Source organism: Salmo trutta, chromosome 9 (genome assembly GCF_901001165.1).
Source record: "Salmo trutta chromosome 9, fSalTru1.1, whole genome shotgun sequence".
Lineage (NCBI taxonomy): Eukaryota > Metazoa > Chordata > Actinopteri > Salmoniformes > Salmonidae > Salmo > Salmo trutta.
Genome location: NC_042965.1, coordinates 109,117 through 129,674, shown reverse-complemented (window position 1 = coordinate 129,674; position 20,558 = coordinate 109,117). Strand labels below are relative to the sequence as shown.

General features: G+C 40.1%; 1 protein-coding gene across 12 annotated transcripts in view; it reads right to left on the bottom strand.

Annotated features, from left to right (window-relative positions):
* Positions 1-10,065, bottom strand: part of LOC115199701 (zinc finger protein 90 homolog) — a 40,436-nt gene extending 30,371 nt beyond the window's left edge. For 8 of the 12 annotated variants that reach the window (XM_029762023.1, XM_029762025.1, XM_029762026.1 and 5 more), the window contains exons 1-3: positions 8,687-10,065; positions 8,405-8,508; positions 3,129-3,231 (exon numbers count right to left, since the gene is read on the bottom strand). In XM_029762023.1, the coding sequence (XP_029617883.1) occupies positions 3,129-3,231; positions 8,405-8,508; positions 8,687-8,972 (493 nt within the window). In that variant the 5' untranslated portion in view covers positions 8,973-10,065. Of the gene's footprint in view, positions 1-3,128; positions 3,232-8,404; positions 8,509-8,686 lie in introns of those variants that run through there. The other 4 variants (XM_029762021.1, XM_029762029.1, XM_029762032.1 and 1 more) reach the window with 2 other exon arrangements.
* Positions 10,066-20,558: the final 10,493 nt, after the last annotated feature.

The window sequence follows — 20,558 nt, the reverse complement described above, 5'->3', positions numbered from 1 at the left end:
CATGTTTTGTTCAATCAAGTTCATATTTATATCAAAAACCAGCTTTTTACATTAGCATGTGACGTTCAGAACTAGCAAACATACCGAAAACTTCCGTTGAATTTACTAAATTACTCACGATAAACGTTCACAAAAAACATAACAATTATTTTAAGAATTATAGATACAGCACTCCTTTATGCAATCGCGGTGTCAGATTTTAAAATAGCTTTTCGGCAAAAGCACATTTTGCAATATTCTGAGTAGATAGCTCGCCATCACGGGCTAGCTAATTTGACACCCACCAAGTTTGGCGTTCACTAAACTCAGAATTACTATAAGAAAAATTGGATTACCTGTGCTGTTTTTCGTCAGAATGCACTCCCAGGACTTCTACTTCATCCACAAATGTTGTTTTGGTTCAAAATAATCCATAGTAATCATGACAAAAAAATTCAAAATATTCCATTACTGTACTTCGAAGCATGTCAAACGCTGTTTAAAATCCATTTTTATGCGATTTTTCTCGTAAAATAGCGATAATATTCCGATCGGGAGATGTCTTTTTCGTTCAAAGACTGAAAATGTAAAATGGCCTCTTCACGTGCATGCGCACGGCCGTCTCATTGTTCTCAGATCGACCACTATCCAAATGCGCTACTGTTTTTCAGCCAGGGGCTGCAAAGTCATCATTCAACATTCTGGCGCCTTCTGAGAGCCTATGGGAGCCTTAGAAAGTGTGACGTTACAGCAGAGATCCTCTGTTTTCGATAAAGAGAGTGTAGAAGGCCAAGAAATGGTCAGAGAGGGCACTTCCTGTACAGAATCTTCTCAGGTTTTGGCCTGCCATATGAGTTGTTATACTCACAGACTCCATTTAAACAGTTTTAGAAACTTTAGGGTGTTTTCTAACCAAATCAAACAATTATATGCATATTCTAGTTTCTGGGCAGTAGTAATAACCAGATTAAATCGGGTAAGTTTTTTATCCGGATGTGAAAATACTGCCCCCTACCCTAGAGAGGTTAAGTTCCTTGCTCAGAACATGAGAACATATAAAAGCTGGTGGTTCCTTTTAACATGAGTCTTCCATGTTCCCAGGTAAGAAGTTATATGTTGTAGTTATTATAGGAATTATATGACTATTTCTCTCTATACCATTTGTATTTCATATACCTTTGACTATTGGATGTTCTTATAGGCACTTTAGTATTGCCAGTGTAACAGTATAGCTTCCGTCCCTCTCCTCGCACCTAACTGGGCTCGAACCAGGAACACATCGACAACAGCCACCCTCGAAGCATCGTTACCCATCGCTCCACAAAAGCCGCGGCCCTTGCAGAGCAAGAGGAACAACTACTTCAAGGTCTCAGAGCAAGTGACGTCACCGAAACACTATTAGCGCGCACCCCGCTAACTAGCTAGCAATTTCACATTGGTAGCACCAGCCTAATCTTGGGAGTTGATAGGCTTGAAGTCATAAACAGCTTAATGATTGAAGCACAGCGAAGAGCTGCTGGCAAACGCACGAAAGTGCTGTTTGAATGAATGCTTACGAGCGTGCTGCTGCCTACCACCGCTCAGTCAGACTGCTCTATCAAATCATAGACTTAATTCTAACATAATAACACACAGAAATACGAGCCTTAGGTCATTAATATGGTCAAATCCAGAAACTATAATTTCGAAAACAAAACGTTTATTCTTTCAGTGAAATATGGAACCGTTCCGTATTTTATCTAACGGGTGCCATCCATAAGTCGAAATATTCCTGTTACATTGCACAACCTTCAATGTTACATAATAATTACGTAAAATTCTGCCAAATTAGTTCGCAACGAGCCAGGTGGCCCAAACTGTTGCATATACCCCGACTCTGCGTGCAATGAACGCAAGAGAAGTGACACAATTTCCCTAGTTTAATATTGCCTGCTAACCTGGATTTCTTTTAACTAAATATGCAGGGTTAAAAATATATACTTCTGTGTATTGATTTAAAGAAAGGCTTGATGTTTATGGTTAGGTACATTCGTGCAACGATTGTGCTTTTTGAGCAAATGCACTTTTGTTAAATCATCCCCCGTTTGGAGAAGTTGGCTGTCTTTGTTAGGAAGAAATAGTCTTCACACAGTTCGCAACGAGCCAGGCGGCCCAAACTGCTGTATATACCCCGACTCTGTTGCACAGAACGCAAGAGAAGTGACACAATTTCCCTAGTTAAAAGAAATCATGTTAGCAGGCAATGTTAACTAAATATGCAGGTTTAAAAATATATACTTGTGTATTGATTTTAAGAAAGGCATTGATGTTTATGGTTAGGTACACATTGGTGCAACGACAGTGCTTTTTTCACAAATACGCATGTTAAATCACCCGTTTCGAAGTAGGCTATGATTCAATGATAAATTAACAGGCACTGCATCGATTATATGCAACGCGGGACAAGCTAGATAAACTAGTAATACCATCAACCATGTGTAGTTAACTAGTGATTATGTTAAGATTGATTGTTTTTTTATAAGATATGTTTAATGCTAGCTAGCACCTTACCTTGGCTCCTTGCTGCACTCGCATAACAGGTAGTCAGCCTGCCACGCAGTCTCCTCGTGGAGTGCAATGTAATCGGCCATGATCGGTGTCCAAAAATGCCAATTACTGATTGTTATGAAAACTTGAAATTGGCCCTAATTAAATCGGTCATTCCGATTAATCGGTGGACCTCTAGTCTGAATACTTATGTAAATGTGATATTTCCGTTTTTTATTTTTAATACACTTGCTAAAATTTATAAAAACATGTTTTTGCTTTGTCATTATGTGGTAGTGTGTAGATTGATAAGGGGAAAAAAAACTTTCCGAATGCACTGTAAATCTAGTCTATATGAAAGCCAAAATATTGGCATGAAATCTGAAGCATTTATAATTAAATCAAATGTAAGCATTGTATGCAGTACGCAGTCTAACATTATTACAATAATTTTACATGACAGCATTTTTTTTTTTACATATATAAAAGCTTGTTATATTCATGGAAAAAAGGCAAAATGGTACAGCCCAGAACCTGAGTGTAATGAGATGTGCGTAATACGACACTTTTTCCCAAAAGGCATAAGGAAAAGACTTGATTTAGTTGGTCTCCCATTTACTTACCGGTGCTCTGTCTCTCTTGTTGGTCATGATTCTCCCAGGCTTCTTCCCGCCTCTCCTCTTTAATGGTAGGTGATTTGGGCTTTATATCATCGAATGCTGCAGGCTGTTGGACACAATGTAGTGTAAAATCAGTTGGGAATGTGAACAGAGTACATTTTCTCAGTTAGTGGATTATTCCCAGTTACAGTGCCTTCAGAAAGTATTCATAACCCTCGACTTATTCCACATTTAGTTTTGTTACAGCCTGAATTCAAAATGGATTAAAAAGATTTCTCTCACCCATCTACACACCAATACCCAATAATGACAAAGTGAAAACATGTTTTTAGAAATGTTTGCTAATTTATTGTGGAATAAGTCAAGGGGTATGAATACTTTCTGAATGCACTGTAACTGGGAATAATCCACTAACTGAGAAAATGTACTCTGTTCACATGTCAGTCAAAGAAAACTGAAAAAGATATAACTTAAGAACACTAACAGCACAGTAAACAGGTAAAACAGCATCGCTTGACTGCAAGATGACCACTAACATGGGTGGGCTATAGGTAGGGACTTGAAATGTTCAGGTTGCTGCACAGACACAATGAATGCTCTAATCTTGGGAGCGCACGGAGCATTTTTTCTCTCTAAATAATTAAATCATTAAGAAATGCATGTCATTGTTGCAATAGTTTGTGAGTGGGCAACACAGTGCACACTATCATCTTAAATTGGCATGTTGAATTATTTTGCCATATGATATTTTTTACATTGTGCTAATTTCCCTAATGTGGTCAGTTCATGTTACTACCTTACACAAGCTTGCATTTTCACCCAATACAACTTAGTGAAATTACACATCCTTTTACCTCAGATTGGTGATGTTAGAATAAAAATTGACACGATGACATAAGATCGGTTGCTTAACCCTTTATACTTGTGGAAATTGGCCTATATGGATAGGGATAAATTAAAATGTCTCTTACAGAATAAATATGAACAGCATATGCATAACCATGGTAACAACTGACAGGGAACCGTTTTGATCACAAAGGTGAGGACAACAGTTCACCTGACAAGACTGAATCCAAACATTACATTTTGTGAATTTTACATTTACTGTACTTTTCAGTGCATTTGTGGATAAATTCTGAAAATACTCTGGATACATTCAGTAACATGCTAAGAATATTCCTGGAAAATGTGGGGTAGGTGCAACATAAAACAAAAAAAATGACAAGGGTTTGAGTGAGGACTAACTGGTGTCTCCAAGTGGCCACACACCTCTCCAAAGTGTGCACAGCTCCAAAGTAATTTCAATGCACTTTTATGACTCAGAGTCTTCAACTATAAGCTTTTTGGAGTACTCCTAGCTGTGCCATTGAGGAACTAGAGCAAGCACACTTGTAGTTGTTTTGTTTGGAACATAACCCTGCATCCTTGCCAACACAATAACTGTTGTTTACGCAATCCAAAAATAGTCCATTATTTTTTTATTTTTTTATTTCACCTTTATTTAACCAGGTAGGCAAGTTGAGAACAAGTTCTCATTTACAATTGCGACCTGGCCAAGATAAAGCAAAGCAGTTCGACAACATACAACAACACAGAGTTACACATGGAGTAAACAACATACAGTCAATAATACAGTAGAAAAAATAAAAAATAAGACTATATACAATGTGAGCAAATGATGTGAGATAAGGGAGGTAAAAGCAAAAAAATGCCATGGTGGCAAAGTAAATAAAGTATAGCAAGAAAAACACTGGAATGGTAGATTTGTAGTTTGAAGAAAGTTCAAAGTTCAAATATAAATAATATGGTGCAAAGGAGCAAAATAAATAAAATAAATAAATACAGTAGGGGAAGAGGTAGTAGTTTGGGCTAAAGTATAGATGGGCTATGTACAGGTGCAGAATAATTATGAATCACAATCTGGGTCAAGTGGGCAGCATTTAAAAGCCTGTTCTATTGCAAACATGACTAGCTAAGTTTTAAAATATGGATCACAGTTTTAGTTTTCCCTGAATTGCATGGTGAAAGCCTATCATAATTTGTGAGCATAGAAAGGAGTCATGAGTGCATTCAGGTGCCTGTGCAGCAGCAAATTCTCTTAACAGACAAACATAGTTGTTCTGAACAGAATGAGCCTAAGGGTATGATGCCATTTCATCTTGTACATCAAACATAGTGAGGATAAACATTGACAATGTACATGATACGTTTCATGATATGGAAATACGAAATGCACATTTTAAATTACGGGTGTTTGGCTTGTTTGTCATCTAAGCGGTATTTATTATAATCCTCAACATCTCATCTTTCAAAATACTTAGCCCTCTTAATTTACAGCATTTCCCTCACTCAGGCAACAAAACATGTGAAAATGTTGCCCAATTAGCGGGCGGGACAGGGGCAACTTCTTGTCGCGTGAGGTGCAGCTGTCAGTCAAAACCCATGCAGCGCTGTGAAGTGCAGACCCAGAGCTCTGATATCATGTATGGCATGTTACTGTACAACCACTGCGTTCCAATTTAGGCGTTCATCAATGCCCAAATCTGGGCTACAACAGATCAATATATAGTTGGTTTTGTACCGTTGATTTTGTCACACATACTGGGGAGTGCAGGAGTTAAGGCTTCTGCATCCTTCTGTTCGGCTGGCGAGTGTGTTCGCATACTCCCTTAAAAAGACCTTCACTTGAAAAATGAGAAAAAAAGCAGCAATAGTACTGTCTGTCCATCTTGACACTTCACTGAAGACTCCCTACTGTTGACCAATGACCGAGGAAGGGGCGTAGACGTCGGCTACTGAAATTTGGCTTGCCTCGAGAAAAAAGGTTGTGTGCATGAACAGCCGAAATAACTCTTGCCAAAAAAATAAAAAATAAACATCAAAATGTCTGAACTGTTCCAAACTGTTTCAGATGGTAAGCATGCAGACTGAGGCCTTTAGTATTCAGAGTTAATTTTAGGACTCAAATGGCACGGAACATTTTGGGAGGTCTTGCTATAAAAGTCACTAGCCACACCAATACACAGATTTTACAGTCCAACTATCACTTAAATAGCAGCCAACCGTTATCACTTGATATCTTAAAGAAGTGGTTTGTTCACTTTTGGAAGGTGTTAGGAAGGTGTTCCTAATGGTTTGTCCACTCAGTGTATGTGATCGTATACTTAGGATGTAAGCAAGGTTTGAAATGATTATGCTTTAGTCAAATGTGATATCTGTTCGGGCTTCTTGCGGTCAATTTGCATTCTACAAATTATTTGTAATTATGTTCCGGGCCCCTGACCATCGGCTCAATAAAAGAATCGGCCTGTGGTTGTATCTACACTGAACAAAAAAATAAACGCAACATGTAAAGTGTTGGTCCCATGTTTCATGAGCTGAAATAAGATTCCAGAAATGTTCCATATGCACAAAAAGCTTATTTCTCTCAAATATTGTACACAAATTAGTTTACATCCCTGCTAGTGAGCATTTCTCCTTTGCCAAGAAAATCCATCCACCTGACAGGTGTGGCATATCAAGAAGCTGATTTCAACAGCACGATCATTACACAGGTGCACCTTGTTCTGGGGACAATAAACAGCCACTCTAAAATGTACAGTTGTCACACAACAATGCCACAGATGTCTGAAGTTGAGGGAGCATGCACTTGGCATGTTGACTGCAGGAATGTCCACCAGAGCTGTTGCCAGATAATTTAACGTTAATTTCTCTGCCATAAGCAGCCTCCAACGTAGTTTTAAAGAATTTGGCTGTACGTCCAACCAGCCTCAAAACCACAGACCACGTGTATGACGTTGTGCGTACGAAGGGTTTGCTGATGTCAACGTTGTAAACAGAGTGATAACGGGATGGTGGCGGTGGGGTTATGGTATGGGAAGGCATAAGCTACGGACAACGAACACAATTGCATTTTATCAATGGCAATTTGAATGCACAGAAATATCATAACAAGATCCTGAGGTACATTTTTTAAAGGTATCTGTGACCAACAGATGCATATCTGTATTCTCAGTCATGTGAAATCCACAAATTAGGGCCTATAGAATTTATTTAAATTGACTGATTCTCATATGAACTGTAACTCAGTAAAATCTTTGAAATGTTGCATATTGTGTCTATATTTTAGTTCAGCATAGTTTATTGCTAAATTGTAATTACTTCGCCACTATGGCATATTTATTGCCTTACCTCCTTAATTTGCACACACTGTATACATATTTTTTTATTGTGTTATTGACTGTACGTTTGTTTATTCCATGTGTAACTCTGTGTTGTTGTTTTTGTTGCACTGCTTTGCTTTATCTTGGCCAGGTCGCAGTTGTAAATGAGAACTTGTTCTCAACTGGCCTACCTGGTTAAATATATCCCTGACGTATAGGTTATTCCAAGTTTCTGTGTGGCCTTTGAACACATAGTTTAAAGAGCGCTACACCCCAAACGTCTGTTCTATTGATTTCAGCATGAAATCAATGGAAATGATTAACAAAAAAAGTGTTGTGATACACTTACCGCATTGGCGACCCACTTGAATCAAAATGAAACACATAAAAATGTGACTATCCTCTAAAAAGTTAAGTACACATTATTCCCAGATGGTTTTTGAGCTGTGTTAGTTTTAACAAGAAGCGCAGCCTCATCCCCCCTCTCGCACAGTTGATTTCAAAGGAATTGACAAAGCAGTGTTGCATTTCTTTTTCTGTTTTCGTGACCCCCGTATCCAAATGTAACATTCCAAAATGTAGCTTACTGTGTTCTGCAGGTTATCATTTAACCAGTGATTTAAAACTTCATCCAGTTTCCATGTGGTTTTTAGTTTTGGTAGTTTCAAGTGGCAATAATAAATGTATTGCCACTTGTCAAAACAACAGGGGTTTTGGTATTTATGCAGTTTATAAAGGTGCTTTCTTAAAAATAGTAAATGTGTATATCGAACTGTTCCTGCATATTGGTTATTGACTTGGACACAAATTGTGTTTTGACATTGGGCTATTTATCAAAATGTCTTGTCAACAGCAAGCATAATTTTCTACGCAATTTTTAGGCATATAAATGTAACTTTCAAAATGTATTTCCAATAGTATTGTTCTTCACCAGGTAATAATTGCTGAATGAGTCAAAAACAACATGCTGTGATTTATTTATTTTGATGATATACCAGAAATCACCATAACGGGTTTGCCCTGTTTACTGGGTTATTTTTGCTTCCAGACCTGGTTGTGTTGATAAGCACTGAAATTGTGTGGGAAATGGGGAACACGTGCACAAGTAAAGCTTACCTTTCTCTGTGTGGTAGTCTGTCCAGTGTCACCTGAAGACTTTCCCTCCCTAAACAGGCTGGTGACCAACTGGGCATCAACAGCTCTCAGACATTGTATATCGCCTAAAATGAGTAGACGAGAAATTGATTGCATCCACACACACACACACACACACACACACACACACACACACACACACACGTATTAACGCTGTCTTGATAAAGTGGTTTCGTTTATAAAATGATGTTGTAACTAATAAATGTTGCTAGTACGTGCTCTAATGGCACGACCAAATCTTACAGCTTGATGTTCTTTTCGATTCCATGCCAAGGTGAGCTCGAGAGCAACTGTGCGCGAGGATGGAGCTTCCCATTCCCGCTCTCAGAGTACTTGCATGAGACACTTTCAGGTCCATCAGCCGTAGTTTTCTCCTCAAAGCTTCATTCTCCTTCTGCCCTCGAGATATCTCCGAATGCAGGACCGCATAGCCATTGTCAACAAGCTCGCAGATTTCAGCCACGGCCGCGTTGGCCAAAACCTCCATGATGGAGGCTAGTTGAGTGTGAAGGGCAACGGAATTTGCCATTTTCGGGAACAGAAATTCCCTCAGAATAAGTTAATGGACGAACTGTAGAAAAAAATGTATGTATAAGTATAGAAGCCCGTGCATTTAGTGTAGCATCACTAAAATGTAAACATACAGTGGCGGCATTATTCTTGCTAGGCCTTGCTTATTCATACTAGCGTCTCGATCAGCGTCTTCTTCGAAGTTTATTGGCCGTTTACACTCATGTGTATTGCGCCACCTACTGTACGGGGTAGTAAAAAAAATACCCCCCAAAGAAAATTATGTTTTGGATGAACAAATTCATACTTATTATCAAAAAACACTAACCAAATTCACGCTACTACCATGAATTTCAAACAAAAAACTACTCCAGTCGGATTTAAATATTCAGATCCCCACACAGGCTCAGGAACATGGGAGGGGGAACCTCTTCATTCAGTACTCCCTGTAACATTTTGGCTGTAAAGTCCTGGAGATCCATAAATCTATTGGCCCCCTTCACAATGATGTCTAGCTTCTTAGATTTTTTTTGTTTGACTTCTGAAATGTATCACTTGCGCTATAAACGCAACACATTTCATCTTCTTCACTATTAGTGTGTGGGGATCCTTCTCCTGCATGGCATTCACTGCAGACTGTGGGACATCCACTACCATCTACTCACTCCAGCTAGTTTCACTGCCTCTACATATAATATCGGCTGGATGGCCCTGATCCTAGTTACTGCGACCTCCTTCATCCTTACAGGGCACTCCAAGAACTCTGGAACATGATTCCCATCACAATTACAGCATGTTTCATCTGACTCTTCAACTACTACATATTTATTCCTTCGACAAACACTTGCCAAGTATCCAAACTTTTTACAATTGTAACACTGCAGCGGCTTCTGTGAATGCGGTCTCATAGCGTATATCCCATATCCAGGTTTTACATAAGTTTGGAGAACCACTTCATCAAACGACAATAAAACCGATAGGCTTTGCTCCTTATTTCTGTCTATTATTTGATTCAAACTACTTGCTCCTATTATTCCTGGAATATTATCCCTAAAACCACACGGTCTCGATGTCCGACGAGACACCTCGATCAGCGACTCGTCAGCAACACAAAAAAGTACATCCGGGACATGAAATTGTGAATTTTAAAAATAAAAGTCCCCCACGTAACAGTAGACAAGTGTCAATAACAGGGCTTAATTTGAACCGGCACCTCTCCATTTTGAACTGTTTTGTTCTGCAACCTATTTAGCCGTATCCGGTACCTCTCCTGACATGAACAATAATAGTCACTTTTTGCAATGTAAAAATTTGAATGAAACTATTAAAGTTAATTAGAGTTGCCTCTTCGTTAATTCTCCTGCACCTTAAAAAAACAATGTGAAAAAATGGATTTTCGGCCCGGGCCTAATATTCCACCCGATACAATTGCAATCCGTCGATATAATCGACAACTATCATCAGAAATCAAACCATATGAATCAGACAGTGGGGCGCCGCCTGACCTACTAGTTGATCAGAAGGTTCAAATCAACGTTTCATATCGTGGTGTAGATGCACTGTAGATCGAATTGCACTCAATAAATGTTATTCCCTATTATGGGTCATATTAGCGGGCTATCCCGGGGTAAAAACACCTAAAAAAAAAAAAAAGATGTACCTTTGATGAAGGGAAAGGACATCAGAAGATCTTCTTCTAGTTTCAGTTAAAGCACAATAAAAATGAGCATTACTGCCTACTCGAAAATTGCGCTATGAAACGTTGATTTGAACCTTCTGACCAACTAGTGGGTCTGATTCATATCGCGTGATTTCGTTTATATAGACTAATTGGTTCTGTGTGGGGTGAATATTCTAAGAGTTGATTTGGGTTGGGGTGGCCCGGTTTATGGTTCGCGGAACATTGTAGCCTACATTTGAGACCAACGCATAGCCGTTGCTGTGTGAGAAGCGTGACAGTTTCTCTTACATAACTAGAATGAGATTCACTTTCTATGATCTCTCTCCTCTGCTCTGATAGACATGAGCCTGCAACTCTCATCTCTCCAGCGTTGCACTTCATCATTTATTTCCTTATAGAATCAAAGCCTCGAAAGGGGTTCTGAAGGAGCACCCCTGATCAATTTAAATAAATGTGTCAAAGTTATAGAATAACCACTGTCTGTTCAGAAATAAATGAAATCATTCAGAATAGCCTACTACACCATGAGAATGCCTATAATTTAGTAACAGAGGATCAATCGTTTATTTAAAAAAATAGCTTAGCTGTGGATTATAGCCCAATAACAAGGAATAGCCTACATTCGGGAATGTGCGGCAAATCTGTCATTGAAAAAAACTGTAAGCAGACAAAACAGGCCTTTCGCAATATTTCATTTAGAAAAATCTGTAAGCAGACTAAACACACCTTTCTCAATATTTCAAATACAGTCAAAGGAAAACACAGGTTTGAAAGCAAATGGCTCCTGCTGAAAACAGAACACCAAAATATTTGGTCAACTTCCAAATATTAATTTACGAAAAACAGAGGGAGAGATAGACTTTTGGCAGTAGCGCATTGGCCATCAACAGCAAATGAGCTGCGCTTCGTTGGGTGAGGAATTGAAACTGGAAAGCTATTTTTTTACTATAACTTCCTCCTCATATTGTAGCCTACAATGCAGTATGTCTCCACACACCTAGGCCTAGGCTATTGATGGATTCAAGACAAGGACGTTTTTATTGATCTCAGATTCTCAGTTTGTCAGTGTCAAAGTAGCCTGCTATTTCGACCATTTGTGAGATATTAAAAAAGATTCTGCCAAAGTCTCCAGTGTTGTAAAATGACGTAGAATTTGTCACGTCTGCTTCCGATCCCCCTCTCTGGCACTCGAGGTCGCCAGGCTGCTCATCATTACACACACCTGTCACCATTGTTACGCGCACCAGCACTTCATCGGACTCCTGGACTCCATCACGTCATTGATTGCCTCCCCTATATCTGTCACTTCCTCAGTTCCATTCCCGTGTCTGCTTTGATGGGTTTTTTTGTTTCTCTTGTCCAGACGCTGTTCTTGCTTTGTTTATGTCTATTTATTATTAAATCCTCACCATGTACATGCTTCCCGTCTCCCAGTGTCTGTCGTCTCAAGACCGTTACAGAATTGCATGAAGTGCGTTTTGAAAAGGGACATTTTTTCCTGGATCCTAGGCTACAGAAATGGTTCCCCATGTGTGCAACTTCTGTAAGTGTCTCTACTCTACGGCTCTATGCCAATACGCATATGCGGTGATATGCATGCAATGCTTTATAATAAAGATGATTTATTTGTATTTTTTTCTCATGCGTTCAGGTACCTGATGCCCCGTGTACACTAGCACACGGCGAATCACCGCTTCCCATTCATTTTCAATGGAAGGAAAGCCGTGAGAATCAGAGGGCGGTGGACCACCCAGGTGCGAACATGGCATGGGAGGCGGTGAAAAAATTCAACATTTCCCAACTTTATGCAAATCACCAGTTGCGACCACAGGGTAATGACCAATCATATCGAGTGGTTTCCATGACAAATTTGACGCTATGCGACCCAAGGCGGGAGACTTTCTTCAGCAAAGATGGCTGACAAAAAGCAAATGGAAGCAAATGTTAGTAATTATGACCTCATAACGAATCGTGCAAAAAATGTACAGTTAAGAGGAATATGTTAGTTAATGTAGAGACAAACAATTTTGCAGATTTTTCTGTCATTAAGTTAATTTATGAAAATCGCTATTTAGCAAGCTAGCTGAATAGCTAACATTAGCCAGCTAGCTTTATGGGTGTTGTGACATGAGTATGAAATTGTAATTATGGTTGTTTAATGTTGTAATTATGGTTGTTTAATGACTCCTAAAACAACCAGCATACCAGGCTGTCGTCTTGTGAAACAGTTGATGTAAAACATTTCGCTAGCTAAAGAGTTTACTACAAATTGAATGTACAATTTTGTAAGCTTGCCTTGCTGATATTTGCCATGTAATGCAGCTGATGTAACGTAGCTAGCTAACTATTTTCTTGCTTATTGTGCAGTGGAGGATAAAAATACCTGTATGCCTATGTATGGACCCTAAAACGTTTGGTATACATATTAGTTCAGAACCTAGCTATGAACCTCAGCTTTCATAGCCAGTTGTATCAACTTCAAAATGGTCTGAATGACATTAATGAAGCCTATGGATTGAGTGTAATATAACTTTGTGCCAAGTGGTGTGGGGGCTGTGCTTTGGCAAAGTGGGTGGGGTTATATCCTGCCTGTTTGGCCCTGTCCGGGGGTATCATCGGATGGGGCCACAGTGTCTTCTGATCCCTCCTGTCTCAGCCTCCAGTATTTATGCTGCAGTAGTTTATGTGTCGGGGGGCTAGGGTCAGTCTGTCACATCTGGAGTATTTCTCTTGTCTTATCCGGTGTCCTGTGTGAATTTAAATATGCTCTCTCTAATTCTCTCTTTCTCTCTTTCTTTCTCTCGGAGGACCTGAGCCCTAGGACCATGCCTCAGGACTACCTGGCATGATGACTCCTTGCTGTCCCCAGTCCACCTGGCCATGCTGCTGCTCCAGTTTCAACTGTTCTGCCTGCGGCTATGGAACCCTGACCTGTTCACCGGACGTGCTTGTTGCACCCTCGACAACTACTATGATTATTATTATTTGACCATGCTGGTCATTTATGAACATTTTAACATCTTGACCATGTTCTGTTATAATATCCACCCGGCACAGCCAGAAGAGGACTGGCCACCCCTCATAGCCTGGTTCCTCTCTAGGTTTCTTCCTAGGTTTTTGCCCTTTCTAGGGAGTTTCTCCTAGGGAGTTTTTCCTAGCCACCGTGCTTCTTTCACATGCATTGCTTGCTGTTTGGGGTTTTAGGCTGGGTTTCTGTACAGCACTTTGAGATATCAGCTGATGTACGAAGGGCTATATAAATACATTTGATTTGAAGTGTAGCGTGTCTGTTATGCACCACAGGAGAACCAAGAAATGAAGAGCGACACCACGGCTGTCTTTTAGGCTTTTATGTTGATCTGCAATAGTGTTGTGAAAAGACAGGACAGGAACACATCAGTCTCCAATGCACCACCTGACAAGTTGTTCTTTCTCTCTCAGTGTTTTCTCAGACTCTCACAATCACACTCATACATAAAGCCATAATGTATAGTATAAAATAATAACCAGTCCTTAATACAAAGAATGTATAATCTTAATTCTTAGACAATAGAACCATACCTGCAATAGTATTGTGAAAAGACAGGACAGGAACACATCAGTCTCCAATGCACCACCTGACAAGTTGTTCTACACAGGAGCATGAAGAAAGGTAAAACACATACCCTGTCTCACATCGCCAATACATTGCTAGGTGCTTTCAGTGTTGACAGTACCAAAATACAACAACTCATGTACAAAAACACGGAGAACGGGAGCTACGGGTAGTACCAGAGTGTTAGTAGGGGACATAAGCACCCAGATTAAATAAAATACATTTAATGAAACAAAACCCGAAGATGTTAACATCATTCAGATACTGTAGCTGCCTAACTAACATCAACAGGCATCACCAGTAGCGCAACAATTAAAATTAGAAACCAAAAGTAAAGTTCCTGGCGATCATAGCGATCTGACTCACCCCTTCTGTCTGAACTTGGAATATTCCTGTTCGCGGGCTTTGGCCTCTGACCCTCAACCTGATTGTTCTGTTCTGCGTTGTGTACTATTCTAATAATTTGAAGTTTGATGGAATAACCATTTTAACTCTACTACACAAGGATACAAGTCGGATATACATGTAGTTATTGCCATGCATTGTCAGTCATATCCAAAACCAGGAGTATCAAATTCCAGTCTTTGAATGATGCTGTGTCTGCGCTTATGTATTACAATTATACACTTAAACAGTGTTGGCCATGGACCCAAAATATCGATGTTTTGTTCCCCGAGCCCCTGAGTTATCACTTTTGCCTTATGGCAAGGTGCTCCATCATGCTGGAAAAGGCATTGTTCGTCACCAAACTGTTCCTGGATGGTTGAGAGAAGTTGCTCTCGGAGGATGTGTTGGTACCATTCTTTATTCATGGCTGTGTTCTAAGGCAAAATTGTGAGTGAGCCCACTCCCTTGGCTGAGAAGCAACCCCACACATGAATGGTCTCAGGATGCTTACTGTTGGCATGACACAGGACTGATGGTAGCGCTCACCTTGTCTTCTCCTGACAAGCTTTTTTCCGGATGCCCCAAACAATCGGAAAGGGAAATCATCAGAGAAAATTACTTTACCCCAGTCCTCAACAGTCCAATCCCTGTACCTTTTGCAGAATATCAGTCTGTCCCTGATGTTTTTCCTGGAGAGAAGTGGCTTCTTTGCTGCCCTTCTTGATACCAGGCCATCCTCCAAAAATCTTCGCCTCACTGTGCGTGCAGATGCACTCACACCTGCCTGCTGCCATTCCTGAGCAAGCTCTGTACTGGTGGTGCCCCGATCCCGCAGCTGAATCAACTTTAGGAGACAGTCCTGGCGCTTGCTTCTTGGGCGCCCTGAAGCCTTCTTCACAACAATTGAACCGCTCTCCTTGAAGTTCTTGATGATCCGATAAATGGTTGATTTAGGTGCAATCTTACTGGCAGCAATATCCTAGCCTGTGAAGCCATTTTTGTGCAAAGCAATGATGACGTCATGTGTTTCCTTGCAGGTAACCATGATTGACAGAGGAAGAACAATGATTCTGATTGAGTCTGTTATTCAAACTCAATCAGCATGATAGAGGGATCTCCAGCATTGTCCTCGTCAACACTCACACCTGTGTTAACGAGAGAATCACTGACATGATGTCAGCTGGTCCTTTCGTGGCAGGTCTGAAATGCAGTGGAAATGTTTTTTGGGGTTTCAGTTAATTTGCATGGCAAAGAGGGACTTTGCAATTAATTGCAATTCATCTGATCACTCTTCATAACATTCTGGAGTATATGCAAATTGCATCATACAAACTGAGGCAGCAGACTTTGTGAAAATTAATATTTGTGTCATTCTCAAAACTTTTGGCCACGACTGTACATGATAAGTATACAGCTGTAAGGCACCAGCTTTGGGGAATCTACAGGGATACCTATGGACTTCTGTGGAGAAACTGGTGAGTACTGTAGTTGTAGAGTCAAAGGCCTCATAGTAAATTTTCCACTTTACAAAGGCTGGTATTTTGGTCGGACCCTTAAGTGATCCTAGCATAAATCCTCATTAAATGTTCTGTTGTACATGTGTGTTTATGCTTACATAAGCGCACATGCCAAGGAAAAGAGAACCAAGTATCTGGTAGGCTGCAATCTGTCCAGAATGAGTCTGACATCATCAGATAATTTCCAGGTCAATGCCTGGAGGTCAGTAATAATTGATGTTGACCTCAAGACGTTGTTAAGGGGACCTGTAATAGTTTTACTACACGTCAATGTGTCTTACACCATTGTAGTGGTGATAGGTATGAAGGAGTCTATTTCATAGCTATGTTATCCACAGAGGAGCTAACGTCAGGACGGAAGTACTCTATAAGCACTGAATCAGTCGTACGCAGTGTGATCATGGTTCATGACTTTAATAACTTTCCTCCTGAATGGAGGGTTCTATTTATTAGTGGCATGTGTGTTAACCATCAGAAGAGTGTTCTGGAGATTCCCTTACACGTGTTGCAATCTGAGTGACTACTAACTACTCTGTCACTGTTATCAATAGCAATTTGACTTGTGAGGTCCTTAACCTTCTTACTGATTGTGGCTGGACTGACTGTGCTGGCATTGGTACTGGTACTCAAGGGGACCAGTTATCACACCGAATCATTCTGGAATGTTATCCTACCGGAACACATGATTAGAGCATTTTACTAGTTGCATTGTAGTTGAAACTACACGTGGCAATGAACGATTATTTTTGCCATTTTCTTTGGAGGTGGATAGTCCACTGGACTTATTTTACGACCAGTGTGGTACACCTGAATAATATCTTAGATTAAATCGGGTACATTTTTTATCCGGCCGTGCAAATACTGTCCCCTAGCCCTAACAGGTTAAAAAAAGTGCAGCGCATCAACTTAATTTAACGGATTACAGTTTGAATCAGACAGCAGCCAATCAAATTGTGCCAGCTGAGAAAAAGTTGCGCGTGGCAGTGCAGAGGAATGTTGGCGAGTGAATTCAGATGGAGCCCTTGGAAAGATGATACCCAAAGTTATTATTTTCGGATTTAACCTGTTGGGGATAGGGGGCAGTATTTTCACGGCTGGATAAAAAACGTACCCGAATTAATCTGGTTACTACTCCTGCCCAGAAACTAGAATATGCATATAATTATTAGCTTTGGATAGAAAAACGCCTAAAGTTTCTAAAACTGTTTGAATGGTGTCTGTGAGTATAACAAAACTCATATGGCAGGCAAAAACCTGAGAAGATTCCAAACAGGAAGTACCCTCTCTGACCATTCCTTGGGCTTCTTGGCTCTGTTTATTGAACATTTAGGATCTTTGCTGTAACGTGACACTTCCTACGGCTCTCATAGGCTCTCAGAACCCGGGAAAAAGCTGAATGATGTAATTCCAGCCGCTGGCTGAAAAACTTTAGCGCGTTTGGATGGTGGTCGATCAGAGGGCCATCAGACTGAGGCTCGTGCATGAGGGGATCCCATGCTTTTACTTTCGCTCTCTTTGTACTAAAAAATGATTTCCCGGTCGGAATATTATCGCTTTTTTACGAGAAAAATGGCATAAAAATTGATTTTAAACAGCGGTTGACATGCTTCGAAGTACGGTAATGGAATATTTAGAATTTTTTTGTCACGAAATGCGTCGTGCTTGTCACCCTTATTTACCCTTTCGGATAGTGTCTTGAACGCACGAACAAAACGCCGCTATTTGGATATAACAATGGATTATTTGGAACCAAACCAACATTTGTTATTGAAGTAGAAGTCCTGGGAGTGCATTCTGACGAAGAACAGCAAAGGTAATAACATTTTTCTTATAGTAAATCTGACTTTGGTGAGTGCTAAACTTGCTGGGTGTCTAAATAGCTAGCCTGTGATGGCCGGGCTATCTCCTTAGAACATTGCAAAATGTGCTTTCACCGAAAAGCTATTTTAAAATCGGACATAGCGAGTGCATATAGGAGTTCTGTATCTATAATTCTTAAAATAGTTGTTATGTTTTTTGTGAACGTTTATCGTGAGTAATTTAGTAAATTCACCGGAAGTGTTCGGTGGGAATGCTAGTCACATGCTAGTCACCTGCTAATGTAAAAAGCTGGTTTTTGATATAAATATGAACTTGATTGAACAGACATGCATGTATTGTATAACATAATGTCCTAAGATTGTCATCTGATGAAGATCATCAAAGGTTAGTGCTGCATTTAGCTGTGGTTTGGGTTTATGTGACATTATATGCTAGCTTGAAAAATGGGTGTCTGATTATTTCTGGCTGGGTACTCTGCTGACATAATCTAATGTTTTGCTTTCGTTGTAAAGCCTTTTTGAAATCGGACAATGTGGTTAGATTAACGAGAGTCTTGTCTTTAAAATGGTGTAAAATATTCATGTGTTTGAGAAATTGAAGTAATAGCATTTCTAAGGTATTTGAATAACGCGCCACGGGATTCAACTGGCTGTTGAGTAGGTGGCCCAGAGAGGTTAAAGACTACGCTGTATCAACAAAAAACGGATTGCCACTTGCAAAACATGCAGGAAGGAAATGACAGGCGGAGGCGCAACAACTTCCAACTTTGTTCGACATTTGAAGCTGCACGAAGAATGGTAAGTCGTGGCTAATATAGCCGACAGCTTTATCATTCATAACTTTGCCAGTGTTTGCATGTTGGCTAACGTAACATTAAATCAATGCGCTTCCACACAGTCAGTCAGTGCGGGAACGTGATCATTGCACCCAAGATTGAGCTACAACTGGCTAGGCAGTTGTTAGCCTAAATCCTGCCTGATGCTACTGCTGTTCCTCAAGCCATTGACATATGTTGGCCTACTGTAACCACACACACAGTGTTTGTGTGTGTGTGTGTGTTTTAAGTTTGGGCGATTGTGTACAAGCCTACATCCTCGATAGTCAATCGCTATGGGGGGGGGGGGCTTTCTTATGGCTACCCATGTATTTCCATGGAAATAGTTTATTTGGAAAGTAACAAATATATTTTTAAAAGCATTCATGATTTGCGTAAGTGTAATATACTAACTATTACTCTTGTTAAAAATATGAAATGGTATTACATTTGGTAAAGAGCACATTATGACTTGTTTAGGACTCGAAACTCAAAGTTTAGGACTTGAGACTTGACTCGGACTTGCCTGTCTTGACTTGGGACTTGACTTGGGACTTGAGTGGTAAGACTTGAGACTTACTTCTGACTTGTAAAACAATGACGGTCCCACCTCTGCTATGTACGAGTTGTCAGCGGCCACATTGTTATTAGATTGGGTGTAACCTTTCAACCAAATCTCCTGGTGTTTGTGCTTCAAAACGCTCAGTGGCTGTCGAGGCTTGTCAGTCACCACAGTGTCCGTGTGTGGCAACCTCTTCAGTACCTATGAACTGAGATGAGGATATCTGTCTGTGATATCGCAAAGTGTTTCACCAGTGGGAGTCATCGGGTCAGTTACGGGACTGATGCTGTTAGTGTCATTGTAAGGGGTGACAGTCCTGCACAAAGCAGAAGATGTATCATCTGAAGCAGAGTACACTCTGCACATCGATGCTCTTATTGCTGAGACGGCCGCAGTGCTTGTGGAACTGTCCGAAGTTCAAGAGAAGTTCATCTCAACTACAGTATTAAAAAAAAAGAAATTATAATATTTTTTAATTTTATTACAAAAACACAAGGAAGGGGTAACATTAAAGTATTAGAACATGAAGGACAAACAATACAGCATCAAGATACTATAAAACATGTATCAGTCTTTCCGCAACAGAGCCATCCTTATGTGTGAGGGTGCGTGTGCATGATAGTGATATAAAATATATGTCATAGTTTCCTTTTTCATGATCACAATCTTGTGAAGCCCGAACCCTCCAAGATCCCCCCACAGTTCCCCAATAGCTGTCCCTCAACCATTCGAGAGCCCTCCCACAGTCCCCCCCTGGAAAATAAAATAAAAATACAATTAATTTCATTCCTCACGCCCAAGAACCCCCCAACGCACCAACAACCAAGAGAATGAACTAAAGAGAAAAAAGGAAAAGACAGAAGAAAACAGAGAAAACCAAAAAACTAAAACGAAATAATACATTTTAAACAAAGGACATCAAGGACAACTGAAATCATAACAGCAATGCCTACTTTATATGTTTGTGTGCATGTCTGGCACTATTACATGTACGTGTGTGTTCTTGTATGTCTTTATTTGAATGAGAGTGTGTGTTTATGCATGTTTACAAACACCTGCATGGCATCAGCCTCAGGCAAAGCGGCATTAGTTGTAAAAACACTGCCACTTAGTGTCATTCAAATGTGCTTTTATTATGTTTTATTTTGACTTTTCTTTTCGTTTATCTTTTGACCATCATTCTCTCTCTCACACAGCAACTCCACTCCCATTTGTCTCCAATTCCACA